This window comes from Pantherophis guttatus, chromosome 2, assembly GCF_059756535.1.
Source record: "Pantherophis guttatus breed Tessera chromosome 2, ASM5975653v1, whole genome shotgun sequence".
In the NCBI taxonomy this organism is placed as follows: Eukaryota; Metazoa; Chordata; class Lepidosauria; order Squamata; family Colubridae; genus Pantherophis; species Pantherophis guttatus.
Window position 1 is genome coordinate 163,514,005 of NC_142064.1, and position 18,101 is coordinate 163,532,105.

The window sequence follows — 18,101 nt, forward strand, 5'->3', positions numbered from 1 at the left end:
TTTTAGGAAGTTTGGGATGGATAAATATGATCTCATTCACTTTCTATAGTTTTCACATTTCCCCCCATTTCTACACCAGTTTGAAAAAACATAAAATCATGTTCCATGTGCTGTTTTTAGCTTCACTGATAATCAGCAGCCACTCTATGGGCCAATTAAGAAGTTGGCTCTACAACTGCCTTTGTCCATAATCATTTTAGCAAGTAAAGGAGGTATAAAGATAACGACACTGACAGAAATGGATGTTTTAAATATTGTTTGGTAGCTGTTAGCATGCAAGATGCAGTTGCACAGTTAAACCTTCTTAGCATGGATCTGACTGGACAAAATTGATGTTCATTTTAAAGACCTCAAGGAAAGTCACAATAAAGGAAACAAAAACATTATGATAATTAGGTAACACTCCTGAAATCATCAATAGCTGAAAGGTTACACATCCTGAAAGATTTAACATGAAAGCCATGTGATGTGGTTTTAGCTTTTAACAGAAACAAGGATTTCAAAACTTCTCACTGTCTTCTATCAAAAATCCCCTCAAAATCAAATGAATATTCTCTGCTACTATGGGTGGGTTATGAAATCCAACTAACAACCTTGCCACACATTGAGAATGATCTGGGAAATCTTTCCCTAAAAGATGCTGGATTTTGGAGATAAAAGGCCATTTTATATTCATCCTTTTAGGTTTCAAGGATCTCAAAGCTAGCAGCACATTTAGAGGCTGATAAGAAAAGCCAGAGCCCCTCTCTAAGCTTAATATAATTACTTAGACGGTAACAGCCTTTACTGTATCAGACCAAAACTAGAATTCTGAGTATGCAAGAAGTGAATAAGCCACATCCTTGTAAGGAGGTTTGACTGCAAAGCAAGCAAAGGAAATGCCAGTGCCAGGAATGCATTCGTGGGTCTTGGCATAGGTACCTTGGGATGCCAGCATGGCACCTGCGGTCTCTTGAAAATCCAGCAATTGTTGCAGGAAGAGAATGGCCTGTAAAGAGAAAGGAAAAGCACTTTAGAATGAAATCTCTGGTCCATCTAGTCTGACTGGGAGCAGCTCATAAGGTTACAGAGAGAACTCTTTTGTAGTCTTGCCCAAAGATGATAACGGCTGGAGACTTCTGGATGGAAATATGGAAGACTAGCAAATCTCCACAAAAACTGTGGGGATGACACAGAGACAAAGACTGACGGTTGAGCAATATGCTCAATGGAGCAATGGAGCTTCTCTGGACAAGAAGGAGCCACGAGATCGCCCACATGAGCCCCACCCCACTCCAGAGCGTCTTGTGAAGATGCCCAGAGGATCCAGAGGGACCCTGTGGACAATTTGTGACTAAATGCCAGGAGCTGTGGAAGAAAAACTATGCTCACAGCTTTGCATGAGGCCTGTTTAAAGGACACTGGGTATGCCTAAACCGTAAAGACCTTAGTCCAAAAAAGTATACTTTTTCAGAATACTAAACCTTTTCTGGACTTTCTCTAATGAACTAATATGATGACTTTTAAACTGGATGATTGAAAAAGTGTTGAGGGGAGGAAGTGATTATGTTTATGTTTAAGAACGAAGGATAATCATTTTGATTGTAACTTAGTAATGAAAATTGGCAGTCCCTTCATCTTTTTTAAAAATTTCTTTCCCTCTTAACCACATTGCTTCCTCCATTTCTCAATAAAATTCTCAATAAAAAATATTTTTTAAAAAAAGAAAAGGAGGAGTCAGGGATGAAGTTCAAAACCTTTGCTTATATCACCTGCACTCATCATTTGAAGATTGCTCTAGATCAGGGGTGTCAAACTCACAGTGTCATGTTGTCATCACGTGATGCATCATGACTTTCCCCCCCACCTTTGCTAAAATGGGGGTGGGCGTGGCCAGTGTGTGATGCATCCGGCCCATGGGCTGCTCTTGGTGAATTTTTTTATTTTTATTTACTGGGGGGGGGGTGTTCCTCCATTTTGTTTTTTAAAAATCAGTTCTATAGCCATTAAGAAAGAGTAGATGTATTCTGGGAAACCCATGTCAAGAAGCGCTTGGTATCAAAATAATATAAAATACAGGCCTCTATTAAGCACAACCCTAAATGCCATCTAATTCAGAGCTTAACATAAAACAGATCTCTTTCTATGGAAAGAATCTGAAGCTGCAAATATTATTTACATTTTTGTTCTGTTGCTCAAGCAATAAATCAATTGTCCATGTGAAAGAATAAACCACCTACGTGTGAAATATGCAGCACATAGCTGCCCCTCACTTTCTTTCTTTCTTTCCAGTGGTGCAAAGCATAAAAGAGATCATTGATCAAGAGCACATGTAAACTGAAGCTGAGAATTTCCCTCAGCCATTTTTGTGGATCTCACCATTTAATTTTTTTTTAAAAAAAATAAAAACAGTGGTAACAGTTTTGTTTTCCATGTTTAAAAGACTATATTAAGGGAAGACAATTTTGCAAAGTAAATCCTTGTGACGAAGATTTTGCTCCAGGCATATTATCTTGATCAGCATCTCTCCCTGTGCTTATATAGTTATAAATAAATGCCCAAAGACCAGCTGCATCCTACATATTTAATGCATTTTGTAGTTTAGCTCTCAGCTGAAGTGTGTATACAGCTGCTCAGGGATCATCTACAACTGAGCCTCAACAGGAATTCTACTTCAATGCTGCTTTATTATCATGTTCTCCACACTGTCATCTTTTCTTGAATTGTCAGGACTTTGCTGCTTCCTCTTTTAAAACCACAGAGCTACTCTTCACCCACCTCTTGCCTTCCTATTAGCCCTTCCTGCTGTTTTCCTTAGCAAGCTGAACTCTCCTTTTCCTACTCCAGGAGAGCAGATCACAAAGCAATTTGATATCCTGTCAGAGCCTATGAATTTTTAAATGGACTTCCATTTCTGATGAAGGTCTTGGCAATGCTAAAAAAGACTGTTTGCATGCAAACCCCAGGAAGATATTGTGCTTAGTCTTTGCCAAATTGGAATCCCAAGGATTTTTTTTCAAATTGGTAGAATATCCTTGACTAATGTCAGAAATAACCAAATATAAGCAGTTTAGTGTTTGTGTGCTACGCTAGTATTCTCTAGTGCAGAAGTGTATGGGGGGGGATGTTATTGTCCTCCCCAATTGGAAGAGAGATCATGAAAAAAGAAGAAAAGAACAAAAAAAGCAGATCAGCCAGTTTCCAGCTGAATGAGCTGAAGCAAAGGGACTGAGTATCTCAGCTGTGTACTTCATGGAATCCAGGATTAGACTGGACTTTTCCAAGATTTAACCTTAGAAGCCAAAATAAAACACTTTTTTATGGTAGTTAAATTTCTCTCATGATTGGGATATTTGTGTATTTCATGTTCTGGGCTCAGGAAAAGAATAGAATCCCAGTCCCAATTAACTCTTTCTTGTTATTTTACTGTTATGGCAGACAAAAATATTGTCAACAATATTATTGTAATTTTTATGGTCTTAACACTTAACATAGTCAAGCAAGGTAACAACAAAATGTTTCCAAACACATCTACTTCCTCTTCAGAAAAAAAGTGTTCTTCTTTGACAGAATGATTGTGGTACTTAAAATAGAAAATGTTAAGAATGTCTGTACCAGCTCAGCTGTCCATTTCCAGCAACCCATCTTAATTCCCAATATAGCAGGTTAATGCTGTACAGGTAATCCTCGACTTATGACCACAACTGAGCCCAAAACTTACGTTGCCAAATGAGAAATTTGTTAAGTCCCCATTTTATGACTTTTCTTGTCACATTTGTTAAGTGAATCACTGCAGTTGTTAAATTAGTAACACGATTGTTAAGTGAATCTGGTTTCCTCATTGACTTTGCTTGTCGGAAGATTGCAAAAGGTCATCACAGGACTCCATGACACTGCAATCGTCATAAATGTGAATCAGCTGCCAAGCATCCAAATATAAATTTGGATGTCCATGTTTATTGGACCCGTGTCCCTCCTGGTTGGTGCTGGCTTCTCGGGAGGTTACACGAGGCTGGCTCCAGGGGATTATTAATGCTTCATTGAGTGAGGGTGACTTTCCCACCGCCTTGAAAGAGGCGGTGGTGAGGTCTCTCCTTAAGAAGCCTTCCTTGGACCCGGCAGCATTAGTAAATTATCGTCCAGTCTCCAACCTCCGCTTTGTGGCGAAGGCTGTTGAGAGTGTGATGGCGCAACAGCTTCCCCAGTACCTGGATGAAACGGTTTATCTAGATCCGCTCCAGTCGGGTTTCAGACCTGGGAACAGCACGGAAACGGCATTGGTCGCGTTGGTTGATGATCTCTGAAGGGCTAGGGACAGGGGTTGTTCCTCTGTCCTGGTCCTATTAGACCTCTCAGCGACTTTTGATACCATCGACCATGGTATCATGCTGCGCCAGTTTGAAGAGTTGGGGGTGGGGGGCACCGTGTTGCGGTGGTTCTCCTCCTTTCTCTCTGACCGGTCTCAGTCTGTGTTGGCAGGAGAGCAGAGGTCGACCCCGAGGCGCCTTGTGTGCGGGGTGCCACAAGGGTTGGTCCTCTCGCCCCTTCTGTTCAACATTTATGTGAAGCCGCTGGGTGAGATCATCCGTGGTTTCGGGATGAAGTACCACCAGTACGCTGATGACACTCAGCTGTACATCTCCACCCCGGGCCACCCCAATGATGCCCTTGAAGTGATGTCCCGGTGCCTGGAGGCCGTGCGGCTCTGGATGGGGAGAAACAGACTCAGGCTCAACCCGTCCAAGACCGAATGGCTGTGGTTTCCAGCGTCCCGATATAGCCAGTTGGTGCCATCACTGACTATTGGGGGCGAGTCGTTGACCCCCACGGAGAGGGCTCGCAACTTGGGTGTCCTCTTGGATACACGGCTGTCTTTAGACGAACATCTGACGGTTGTGGCCAGGAGGACTTTCTATCAGGTTCACCTGATCCGCCAGTTGCGTCCCTTTCTGGATCGGGACTCCTTATGCACAGTCACTGATGCCCTCATCACTTCCCGCCTGGACTACTGTAATGCTCTCTACATGGGGCTCCCCTTGAGGAGCACCCAGAGGCTCCAACTGGTCCAGAATGCAGCCGCGCAGGTGGTTATGGGAGCGACATAGCGCTCCCATGTAACACCTCTCCTGCGCAAGCTGCACTGGCTCCCAGTGGTCTTCCGGGTGCGCTACAGGGTATTGGTTACCACCTTTAGAGCGCTCCATGGCTTAGGATCTGGGTACCTACGAGACCGCCTTCTGCCACCGGTAGCCTCTCACCAGCCAGTACGCTCCCACAGAGAGGGGCTCCTCAGGGTGCCGTTGGTCAGTGTCGACTGCGGCCCCCAGGGGGAGAGCCTTCTCTGTGGGGGCACCTGCCCTTTGGAACGAGCTCTCCCCCCCACCCCCCGGAGATACAGAGGATCACAGATTTACACACTTTCCGCCGTGCCCTCAAGACTTTTTTATTCCAACAAGCTGGGCTGGCCTAACTCTTTTTAATTGCTTAATTTTAATTTGCTTTTAAAAATGGGGTGTTTTAATTAGTATGGGCCAAATTTGTTTAATATGTTTTAAATTGTTTTTAAAATTTATATTGTATGTGTTTTATCTTTGGCTGTTCACCGCCCTGAGTCCTTCGGGAGAAGGGCGGTATATAAATCCAAATAAACCTAAACCTAAACCTATAAATCAGGTAACCATAGGGATGCTGAAATGGTCATAAATGTGAAAAATGGCCATAAGTCACTTTTTTCAGTGCTGTTGAATGGTCACTAAATGAACTGTTGTAAGTCAAGGACTACCTGTACATACTTCCTGACATCTTACTGAGGTATATATAATCTATGTAGATACACTAGTCTTTCTCAGTCTATGTCTTCTAGATGTAGTCCTTTCAATCTAGAAGACAGACTCAGGCTGGAGCACCCTGATAAATTATGTATTTCCCAAAATCCCAATATAAAGAGGTGATTTTTAAATTAAGGAGTGTCAGGTTGGCTAATATAGGCTTGAGATTCATGGTTGTGACCAGGGGTGAAATGTAAAATTTGTTACTACCGGTTCTGTGGGCGTGGCTTGCTGAGGGGGGGGGGTATTTGTGACTGGGTGGGCATGGCCAACTTTTTTTTAAAAAACTTTTCAAAGCATTTTTTCTAATGCTTTGAAAAGCCTCTGCCGATCAGGCAACTCATCTGGGATCGTCAGAGAGGCTTTTTAAAAAATGCCTCTCTGATGATCAGGCAACTCTGCTACAACTGGATGCTACAAATGGTGGAAAGTGTAAAAGAAAAGCATTAAAAACTTAATAAAGCTACAGCAGGTGCCTAATGTGTGGCAAGTATTCATGTATTCTGGGTTTGGAGCTAAACTCATAGCCTGTATATAGGACCACATGGAGTGGAAACAAGAAAGAAACAAGACTAGGGATAAAATGGCTCCCATTGAAGTCACATTTTTTTCTTTAGCATATAACATAGGAACCAGAAAGAAGAGAGAAGTGTACAAAACTTTTATCCTTGTCCACCAAAAATCCCACCAAGTTCTATAAACTACATAAAATGAGAGAAGAAAAATATCTTAGCAGAATTTGTAGGTACTGTATGATACTAATCTCATTAGACTAATCCCAGGCTCTGATGGTAAAAGTTTAATCTTACAACATTAAGTTTCTTCCTCTTCTGAAAAACTAAAGAGAGGGGGGCAGTTACAGGCTTGATGTTACCAAGGCATTCGGAATTGTTTTCACATACATTGCTGGTGAGTTCATGAACTGTCCCATCTTTTGGCATATTATATTCCTTATCTGGATTGTTCTGGAAAGAAAAAAAATTGATGAAATAGTTAAGAATGGTTTAAAATGATTGGGGTTTTGGGGTTTGTTTTTTTTTACAAAGAGTCACCTGAATCAGGACATGAGTGGCAAATAAATTTGAACCACTTCACTCTTTCCTTGGCCCTAAAGTCCAAGGGCACCACCTACTGGTAACTGAAAAAAAATGCTTGGATAGATGCATATTTTAAGCCACCTCCATTGGTATGTTTGATTTACCCATAATTCAACTTCTCTTTTTCAGATGAACTTTGGACATTTTAAAAGGGTGAGAACTTTGTTGTATAGTTGGAAATCCCTCTGACTGAGAGGTGTTATCCAATGCATTTTGTCAGAAATGTGTCTTAAATTCAAGAAAACATACAGACAGATTTTCTTTCTCTTCTCCAGGATAACTTTTGGAATTTGTGATTATTACTACATAATTAACAACTGAAACATTTCTACAAGTTTCTTGGATTGCTTTTGGTTGCGAAGAGATAATTCACCACCAGAGGGATGATAATTACCTTGATATTGTCTGCAAAATGTTCCAGAGCCTTGGCTCCTGTGGTCTCCATTGAGGTTATGAGGCTTGGTAACTTGTTCTTAGTGCTGGCAGCAGTACCCTGACATACGAGTCACAGCATGAAACAATTCAAAATGAGGATAGCAATTAATAACTGACAATGAAGCAAATCACTCACAGTTCTCTTGGGGTATAAAGATCTCATATAAAGTGTATATCACAGTCAGGAAAGCTTAAAACTTTCTTGATTAAATGCTTTGCTAGGTACAGTATGTACTGACAGATTGAATTTTATCTTTTAATATTACTCCATTTCCTGCCTGAATGGAGCATATGCATTAAAGTATTTCCCATTATGGTAAAAGGCAGCTTAACTTATCACCCTTAATTTGAAAAGCTAAGACTCCCAAAAAACTTTCCATGCTTCTAGGGGCAAATCTTCTTAAAACAACTAGCCTTTTAATGGTATTGGGCCTGATTACCTGAGGGACTGCCTGTATCCCATAACATCTATCAAGCCAATTCAATCCTGCAGGGTTGGCACGATCCAGGTTCCTACAATTAAGCAATGTCATTTCTCAGGACATTGGACGTGAACCTTCTCTGAGGTAGCACCTGCCCTCTGGAACAAGGTTTCCCTCGAGAACTGGATAGCCTCCACTCTGCTGTTGTTTAGAAAAGCAGTGAAGACCTAAGCCCTTTATCTAGGTCTCTCACTTCATCCCAGTGTGAGGTCTAGATAATCCAGATAATGAATTGCTAAATTTTTCCTTTATGTTTTATTGTAATTTCTTTATTACCGTCATCGAGATTCAAGCAACATACAAGTTTAAATAATAATAATAATAATAATAATAATAACAACAACAACAACAACAACAACAACAACAACAACAACAACAATAGCAAAGTCTAACCTGAGTCCTGTAAGAATTGACACTGTATCTGTGTGAAAGGAACCCTATATATAAAAACACTCTGGAAGTTTCAGATACTATATAATTCACCTGTATATTCTGGGCAGAAAGAAGCATATCATCCTTATGCCGATTTCCCTGCTCCTGCAATGCAATTTAACATTTTCTATCCTTATGAAAGCCCATCTTGATCTAGATCCACTATATAGATAGAAATTATTTTCCTTTTTGTTTGTCTTAAAGATGTATATGGCTATGCATTTCACACTAGTGGGTCTATTGTGTTTAAGTTTTCAGAGGTGCCCTATTTCCAGTTTCTACCTTTTCACTTGGTCAGGTTGAATGAGATTAAGAATAAGATCAGAGTACGACCACCTTTGCTACTGAACCACTGCTTGGAGACTTGGAGACCCTTTTCATAGTGATCAATTCAGTTGGTCACATGGGATCTGTTTTATACTGTACGGGGGATACTCATTAATTTTATTATTGTGATCCTGAATGAAATCTAATGATACTGTATATCTCTATCCTGATATCCTCTATCCTGAGCCAAGCAAGAGATGCAGTGGAGGTCCTGACCTGGTGCTTGAGAAGGCTGTGAGGGACAGGATGAAGAAGAGTAATCATAGCAAGAGGGAGATGCTATTTCTTTAGAAGCTCCCTGTTTTCAGAACTCTGGATGAAATGGTACTACCATCAAGGAACAGGCCTGCAATTTGGGGTTCGTCCTAGACTTGTGGTTCCTAATAAAACAGGAACAGCAGGTAGAAGTAGTGGTCACCGACCCGTTTTTGCTTAGCTTGACTCCTATTTTCTGTGAACTGTTTCCTTTGAGCTTTATACTAGTTCTGCTTACTAGTCCAGAGTGTACATTTATTTATTATTTATTTGATTTCTATAGCCTCCCATCTCAACATCTGCATTTGGTATCTATTACTCTTTCATTTGACCTTGGACCTGCAGGTTGTCAATCAAACTCCTATAGTTCACAAGTATTTGCAACCATCACTACTCTACCATGAAAAACTAGACATTGAATTCTGAGTTTATGTGATCTTGTGGGTTCTAATTTCATTAATAACCAATTACCTGCAAAACCTGATCAAATTCTGGCTTTGTCTGCTTTAAGTGCCTTAGGATGGGGAAGATAGTCAAGACAGCTGAGTAATCATGACGCATAATGGCCTTCCGGGCTGCAGACACAATGTTGTCTCCCTCAATCATCAAGTTGTCTAAAGACTCCTGTAGAAAAGCAAATATTGGTTGAGTTAAAGAAGTGAATATGGGATTTTGAACTATAACCGAAGGAAGGGCATGCTGTGTTTTGAAGAGACCTGAATAAGGGAATCAAATGTCTTCTTCTGGTGATGCTCCGGGATGATTTCAGTTAGTAGCTGGTACTCGCTTTGGGCCAGTTTTATGAAGGCACTCACACAATGGATGTACGCATCAATCTCCATATCCAACATGTCATCTCTCCCTATGGGGGTTATAAAAGAACGTAAGATGCTGATATATAAACATATGAATAAATACAGAACAGTCAAATATAGCAGAATATGAAAACTGAAGTCTCCCAATTGTGTAAAAGATGCAACTTTAGGCCCTTTATCTAATCACAAGGTAAAGCTGCCAAATAAGCACATCCAACTGAGATACATATAATGGATATTGGATATGCCATCTTTTTATCAGCAAGATAAAACTTTTAAGAAGTATATACAGATGTAGAAGAAATGTGAAATACCAAATGTTAATTGTTCAACATTTTTCTCTTATACAGTACATTCTTTAATTACTGTAAAATAGTGATAACTGGTGTCTTTACAATAGATTTTTGCTAAAGCCTGCAGAGCTCCTTAAATATTTCTGACTGGGGATTTTAGAATTAATTTACAACAATTAAGAAGAATCAATTACCATTCATTTAATATTTATCATTTGTAAATTGTCTACATATCAGAGCAGTGCTAAGTTATCAAATTTCTAATTTCTTAAATAAACAATGCAATACTTTCAACAGACTAGGTTCAGATATGGTTTTACTGTCTAAAATAACATACCCCATTCCTAAAATGAAGTCTTTAGTTCAAGAATAAAAGCATACTAATAGATAGCAAGAGAATTATTCTTTTAAAAATATTCATGCTACAGGAATTTGGCATGTCCAAAATGCTATGATCTTCAGTCAAAAAAAGAAGTGGTTTCAAAGGAAATAACTAATACCCTTAAGAGTGTCTAGAACTTTTCATAGCTTATTATTAATGAAATCATAGCAGCATTTGGAAGTATTATTTCTCCTAGAATTCATTCATTAACTAAATTGATGTATCACGCTCTAACAGTCCCACCATCTGATTTTTCTGCTTCACTTCTTTATGGCTGATGTTTTCTCATCCAGCATCCAACAACAGCCAATCCACCCAAGCTGCAGAAATTCAATAATGCATCTTTTACCCAGTTGTATGACATCAAACTGCTTAGGCAGCGTTTGATGAATGTTCCACACTGGCAAAACTATGTGTGTTCTGAAAACCATTTTGTCATGTACTCTTCTCTTCTTTCTAACTCTATGCAAAATGAGTTTACTTTCCTCCCTATCCAACCTCCCCACTCCAAGAAGTTTTCAGGCACAATATTTTCCCTTCTTCTATTTCAAATGGCCTAGTCCAGAAAAAGCAATACATTTTTGGAATGAGGATCACATTTTTACATTATATTTTGAACTGAAGGGCAACTGATTTTATCTAATGCTAGAATTAAGAATGGGGCTTTCAGAATTATCTTTCAATATAATGACGTTGCAATGTCTGGATTCTGGGACAGAGACAAGGATAAATTTTCATTTAATGCCAAAATAAGATTTTTTGAGAATCTTGCTTGAGAATGGTACCTATTGGTCCTGTGAATGCATCACTTACTTTCTGCCAGTCACTAAGATGCATAGCACTGACTGTGCAGGTATAGATTTACAACATGCTACCTGCCGCACTGAATGATTGCAGTGATATCCTTCATGATGTATAGGGAAAGAAGAGACATCTATTTTGCCATTACACATACTCATGCCATAAACAGCGTATAACTGAGGGGGGAAACGTAAGAAATGCTCCCTATCAAATTAAGGGCTTTGTAAGATGAAAGAGCTAATAGAATAAAGGTATTTTATTTCACTTTTTATATGTTCCTTCTGACTCTGTGTAATGAAACACAATCTGCTCAATTTCATATGCCAAGAGAACCTGCACATCTATCCGTTACTCAAATATATGGAACAAGCCTATGATAAGTGTATAGAAATGCATTCCAGCAGAATAAAGAGGGGGAAAGATTAATTACCAAGATTTGAAAATAGCCAGGAAGGGATGAGCAAAGAATCCCGTAATAATGGTCTGACGCAGCAACTTTAAGCTGGGATGGGGATGAGAACAAGAGTGGCAAAGGAGACAAACTCCTACAGTCAATGGATCTGCTTCTGTGCCTTCGACTATGACCCTAATTAAATCTTACTTTGCATCTTACATCAATTAAGAATCAGCACAATAATCAACATAAGTCCTCTACATCTTGCCGATTTCAGCCATTCTAATTCTGGAAAACATTTTCTTGGAAGCATTCTAAGAGAATATTGCAAGACATGCTAAAAAAAACAAAAAAGGGGGTGGGGGAGAAGTCAAATTAGTCAGCCTTAATGTTTCATATGGTACTTACCAGCAACTGACCCGTGCTTGTCAACCAAGGAATCGGAAAGATGCTTAGCTCGCAAATCATGCTCATGACCTAGTGAGATGTCAGCGGGCATTAAAGGAAGGAGCGGTTTATCCAGGGCCATCACAGCACCAGGGTTTGTCCTTTGAGTTTTATTGTTCATCAGACATTTAGAAAAAAAAATCCTGATAATACAACCTACTACCCTATGCTGGAACACTACAGCAGTAGTAGCAGTTTCAAGCGGGATAAAGTCATGACGCAATGCAACCTCGGAACTAAAAAAGCAAGTGCAACCACGATTTTCAACGGCTGTTGGCTTTATTTTCAACATGGACTCTCTGGGAGGTGGAAGGGATAGTGCAAAGTTGCACCTCAGTTGAACAATCTTGATCTAATCAAGGTTGAAAGGGCTACTACCTTTGTAGGTGAAGTACACAAGGACAGAATGTGAAGGAAAAGGTCCCCAAGCTACACAGAACTTCTGTTAGCCAATCAAACTGCATCACGGAATCAGGATCCCTAAATTTAGATGACTCGACAAGCATTCAAGCTGTATAAACAATTACCCACTACTCTTTAACATTCATCACTTTTGTTCTTGCTTTTTGATTCTTAAACAAGCTCTGTTATTTCTAGTGTGACCAGAAGACATCCCATCAGTGGAGGCTAAAGGCTAACAGAAGCCTTGCATATAGAAATCCAAAACCCAAGTTAGAATCAAAGAGTGAGAAAAAGAGAAAGGAGTGATTACCTTCTATAGGAATGAGGTTAGAGGCCCCCTTTTTCCCATCTAGACACTGCTGAGAATATTGTTTCAGAAGGTTCTGAGCCTTACGGATCGTGCCTGTCACCAGAACCATAAGAAAGGAGAGACAAAGAGACCTTGGAAGTGAATGAGAAACAACAACACCAAGCAATCCTCCACCAGCACCTGGGCCTCCAAATCAACGGTCAGAGCACTAGCCAACCGTGAGAATGCTCCACAGTACATATTTAGGTATGTGTACCAGAACTCTCTTGCCATGTGCCCTTGTAATATAATTGCTAATTTCCTTTGAGAGATTGTTAAAGAGTTTCACAATATGAACTTGTTTTGAAATGCTGCCCAAGCCACTGAGATCCTCTAGTTCAACTATATATTGCATAGTTTGAGAAGGATAAAAGCATGGAACAATCATTCCAGCAGTCATATTTGAATCCTGATTTGCCACAGAATAGTTGTATGACATTTTCATGATAAAGGCATTAACAATAAGGGCATCTAAAATACAGTTGTAAATATTGTTTTAATCTGCTTTGTGTGTGTGCGTGTGTGTGTGTGTGCTTGCACGCTTCCATCAGTCAAACTCAGCTTCTGGAGAATATTTGGACATGTACATATAGCTTTGGGGTTTCTTTTAGCAGAAACACCGAAGATCTTTGACACTGTCTTCTGCTAGGATATTATTTTCAATTTGCAGTTTACAGCTGTAGGATTTTCTGGTAGTCGTCCATCCATATATAACCCTGCTTAGTTAGCTTTCTTACGATCAGTCTAGGCTAGTTGGATGTCACCATATGTACAAATGTCTCAAGGATTTTAGTAATATGCATATAGAAATATTACAAATAATATACAAATAAATAAATCCTGTTGTCTGGATCAAGGCCCTCTGGGGGCAGCATTTGGCCTTCAAAAACGTTATCTGTATAGTGGATCCTCAGCAGGCTACTGTGGACAGCAGTGTCAGAGTCAGTCTTCTAACTACAGAAACGAAGCAAGTTGTTACCATGAACTGAGCCTTCCCGCTTGCTCTGCTTTCACTGGGACATGCCTTCTCCGTCTATCAGCTGGTCTCTTTATCTCGGTCAGATGCAGCCCTTTAGGGAAGCTTCTGGAGGAGACTGAGAAGGCAAATTTACCCCGGGATTAAAACTTTGGCTTGTTGCTGATTTTGTAGATGCTGCTTGTCAACTATACTGCATGTTTTACAGTAGTTGTTTTATTTGTTGTTGTTTTTCCATTTATTTTGTGGATATAATTGTTTTGATTAACTTATTCGTCACTTTGAATCCCAGAGGAAAATAAAGTAGATTTTTTTTGTAAAAAGAAGTACTTTACAGGCATCTGGTGGCATCTGGTCCGCTGTTAGTGAAGCCCCTTGTCAGTGACCTATCTTAACTGATGTTTGAGAGCACAAGCATGGAAAACAGATTCCTCATTCCAAAGAGTTGCTCGGTATGAATGAAGGGGAAGTCAACTAATTGCATTAGGCCTCAAATTAGATACATCTACACTGTACTCTAGGATCCCCTTCCCCATTTTAACTGCAATTATGAGAGAAGAACCCGGTAATGTGTGCAATGTTTACAGATAATTAACAAGGAAGTACAGAGGCCATCTCTAGCTGATGTTGAATCAGTTTAGAAGAAACTACCTAATTTTTTAGGCTTTATATACCGTAAACGGAGAGACTCAGAATATTCCCTTTCTGAGACAGGGGTGTCACACGCTGGCCATGCCCACCCCCGGTTTCGCAAAGGGGGGAAAGTCGCAATACGTCACGTGACGACGCGAGTTTGACACCCCTGTTCTACGCAAATAGTCATTAACAGAGCTGAGTTTTCATAGCATTTTACTGGATTCCTCAATGAAAGTTGACTTTCAAGGTCACACACACAAAAAATCCATTCCCTTCTCCCAGAAACAGTTAACCAAAGAAATAAAACTGGTGTTATTCCTGAGCATTCTCACCATGGATAGAGCATGATTCTCAGCATGGATAGAGCATGATAAAGAGAAAGAAAAGAGACAGCTTGATCTGTACAAAACAGGGCAAGCACCAAGAAAAGCCGAACGCTCATCAGAAACCAAGAGGTAGTTTAACAGGCCACTTCACATCTCACCCTCTTTCTAGCAATAAAAACTAAAAAAAGGGACAAGAGGTTCAGCTGTTTTCCTCCCCAACCCAGGACTTCAATCTTCATTTATTCAAAAGTACAATTAAACCAAAATAAATATTTTTTTAAATAAGAGAGCATTAAACTGGCCGAAGCAGGATGTTGCAACTTAGAAACACTGAAAAAAGCACAAAAGAGAAAGTATTAACATGTCACTCTATAAATAAATATTTTTTAACATGAGAAGTATTAGTAAACATGCAACAAAATAAATAATGGAAGCAGAGCACAGGCTGGAATACACAAATGCGATATATTTCTCTGGGCTGTTGTTATAGTTATTTCATAGAAAACTACTATAGGTACAACCTCCCAAAATTGAACAAACTGGAAATATTTCTTTAAAAAAATATTTTATAAATATTTAATGAGAGCAGAGAATATTTTTAAACACATAATAAAAAAAATTGCACCTGCCAAAACACAAAACAAGACAATCTGAACATCTTGACAGTAGAGAGATGCTACAGTATACATATGATATAGGAGTGGCATAAGGAATCTCCTCACTGCTACACTACATCTGGTTCAAGTGGAATTTGCTACATAGAAAGTGAAAATATTTGGTATCAAAGTAAATAAAAAAAACACACACACTGTGACCATAAATGGAGTGTATACATGAAATGTACATCATGGAAAGCAAACATATCTTCTAAAGTGTGCTATCTTAATTCGATTCACACATTTCATCTATTCAGAATAATGTGCAAAAGGTGAACAATTTATATGGTATAAAGACAAATTAGAGTATAATACAGAGTGCCAGGATAAGAAAATAAAATAGGAAGGAGGAAGTATCTCGAACAAAGTTACCAATCGGGCATGAATACGATGTTAGTTAACGTCCTTGAAGCTGATTTACAATAGGAAGAAAATTATGTGATATCTCTGTTGAACTTGTGCCTCATTAAATGTTATTTTCTGACAAGAATCCTAAATAATTCTTTTTAAAGTATCTTTAGCAATTCATAGATATTATATTTAGACTATTTCAAACAATGTTCCAAACATTGGGCTTTCTTTACAAAGGACTTACAAAGACTGTCCAAGTCAAAAAGATTTAAGATTTGCAATAAATTGTGAGATCGCTTATATTAACAAAAGAATGTCTAGTGTTCTTCTAGGTCAGGGGTCACCAACCTTTCAGACCTCAGGGACCACTAAATTCATAATTTTAAATCCCGCGGACCACTAACATGATTTTTTTTAAAAGATAAATAGTATTTAGTGCAATATAAAAAATGCAAATAATTTTTCTGCGGACCACCAAAATTTTCTCACGGACCACCAGTTGGTAACCACTGTTCTAGGTGACTGATGGCACATTAAGAGGCACCTGTCTATTTCCCCCATAACTGAAAAACTTTATTTTTTGTTGGTAACCTCAATACAAGTTTAGCTATTATGTATGCAGCCAGCATCAGCATGAGCTAATCCCAATGCAAGACTGCAATGTTAGCCCTCCATGCTCTCCACAGATAAGGACCCTTCATGTCTTAGCATCCTCCTCCAATTTGCATAAGAACAATTAACCATGTTTATCTCCAGACACACTAAGTGCTGCTGGGTATTAATTCTGTGCTACTGAAGAGCAGAGTACTTAGCATCCTAATTATGCCTTGATGGATTCTATTGGAAGTCAAATGCCTTTGTTCTAGATTTATTTCTCTTGATTAGGCACTTTTGAACCAAGTGGGACAGCCTGGTGGTTACTAATGAAGGCATCACATTCAAGGTAGAAGCAGTGATCACACAGGAGAGGAGGAACAAGCTGTTGCTTCTCATCTTACCCAGCTGTCCTCAGAAAACTACTGCCATGCAAGCATCCTGGAAGCATTCAATGATTTTTGTACAGAAGATTAGTTAGCATTCACCAGCAGGAAGGTAAAATTGGAACAAGCAGATGGCTTGTAGCCAGCCTAGAAAGGAGGACTAAACTGGACTTCTCTGGGGGAAGAAACATCTTTTAAGAATGGGTCCACAGAGGTTTCTGTACAGAAATCATTTCAGATGCAGTAACTTTTCTCTGCTTGGGGTGGAGGTATCAGTTTTAATTCTAACAAATTAGAGTTTTGGTTTGATTTGTTTTTTTAACTAACTGATCTTAAAGTTGCAAACAATTATTGAACATAATTTACAAATTCTTTACCTTAAACACTTTCTTTAAAGGGAAGTTTCCCTACATCTTTGCACTTTGATTAGAAGCTCAGGCAACCATAATATTAAATATGTATCAGTCGATATCAAAAGCAAGCTCTCCAAAAATCCAGTTACCTTTTGGTGGAAATATTTCACTTGCATGCTAAAATCTTATTTTTCTGCAGCACAGCTTTATAGGTTGTCAGTTTATCTTGTTCGCTTTATGATACACTACTATTAAAACCATGGAACAGAACTCAAAAGTTTAAAACTGACTGGGAGGAGAGGATTTAACATTTACAGAAAATGGAATAGTTGTTTCCTTGCCTATCATTCAAGATGAGTAGAAGATAAAATAAGAGATGATTGCATTCCAACAAAAGAAACCAATAGCGACAATTTGACAGACATTAGAATTTCCCCTCTAGAACAGCCCTTGAGAGCTGAATTATTTCTGGGAAATAGATTTCTTATCTACCAAAGAATTATGAAGGCACAATTATCTTCCATTATTTCGTCAGATTGCTTTGCTGTCAGGCTCTTTTAGATACACAGTTATCCTTCCTGGCAGATCAATTCAAAATGCTATCCGACCTAGCTTGTCCAGCATATTAGAAGCAATTGTTTCATTATAGGTGTTTTGGGCAAGTGGCTTATCACATCTGAAGATTTTTTAAAATGTGTGAATTAGTCCTATCTGAACTGGCCCTCCATTTCATGCATGAGATGTTTTCCTGGCTGGAAATGTCAAAAGCAGAATTCCGTGAATCTACTGTATTACACACCAGAGGAATTAGTATGCCCTTTCTGATAGCACTTGTCATTTCAGATGGATGTTACTGGGAGAAAGAAGGGGAAATGTTTAGCTCAATAAATTTGTCTATAGGTATGGCAGGAAGCAAGGAACATTTGATAAATTAACAAAGATGCACATATGTGAAGTTGATTGTTGTAGATGACTTTATCCCCAATCTTCTTGCCTTGTGAGGGTGAAGATTCATTCTCTGAGCTTGTGGGTTGGTTTCTGAATGTTTTGTTACCAGGCTAGGTAACATCTTCAGTGAAGTTTAGGGGATGTCAGTGTCAGTGAT

General features: G+C 39.2%; 1 protein-coding gene across 18 annotated transcripts in view; it reads right to left on the reverse strand.

Annotated features, from left to right (window-relative positions):
- Positions 1-18,101, reverse strand: part of EXOC7 (exocyst complex component 7) — a 43,010-nt gene that overhangs the window by 10,333 nt on the left and 14,576 nt on the right. For 6 of the 18 annotated variants that reach the window (XM_034408603.3, XM_034408601.3, XM_087887197.1 and 3 more), the window contains 6 exons: positions 12,680-12,772; positions 9,552-9,697; positions 9,307-9,459; positions 7,299-7,397; positions 6,710-6,772; positions 922-988 (listed from right to left, as the gene is read on the reverse strand). In XM_034408603.3, the coding sequence (XP_034264494.1) occupies positions 922-988; positions 6,710-6,772; positions 7,299-7,397; positions 9,307-9,459; positions 9,552-9,697; positions 12,680-12,772 (621 nt within the window). Of the gene's footprint in view, positions 1-921; positions 989-6,709; positions 6,773-7,298; positions 7,398-9,306; positions 9,460-9,551; positions 9,698-11,928; positions 11,998-12,679; positions 12,773-18,101 lie in introns of all 18 variants that reach the window. The other 12 variants (XM_034408606.3, XM_034408605.3, XM_087887202.1 and 9 more) reach the window with 3 other exon arrangements.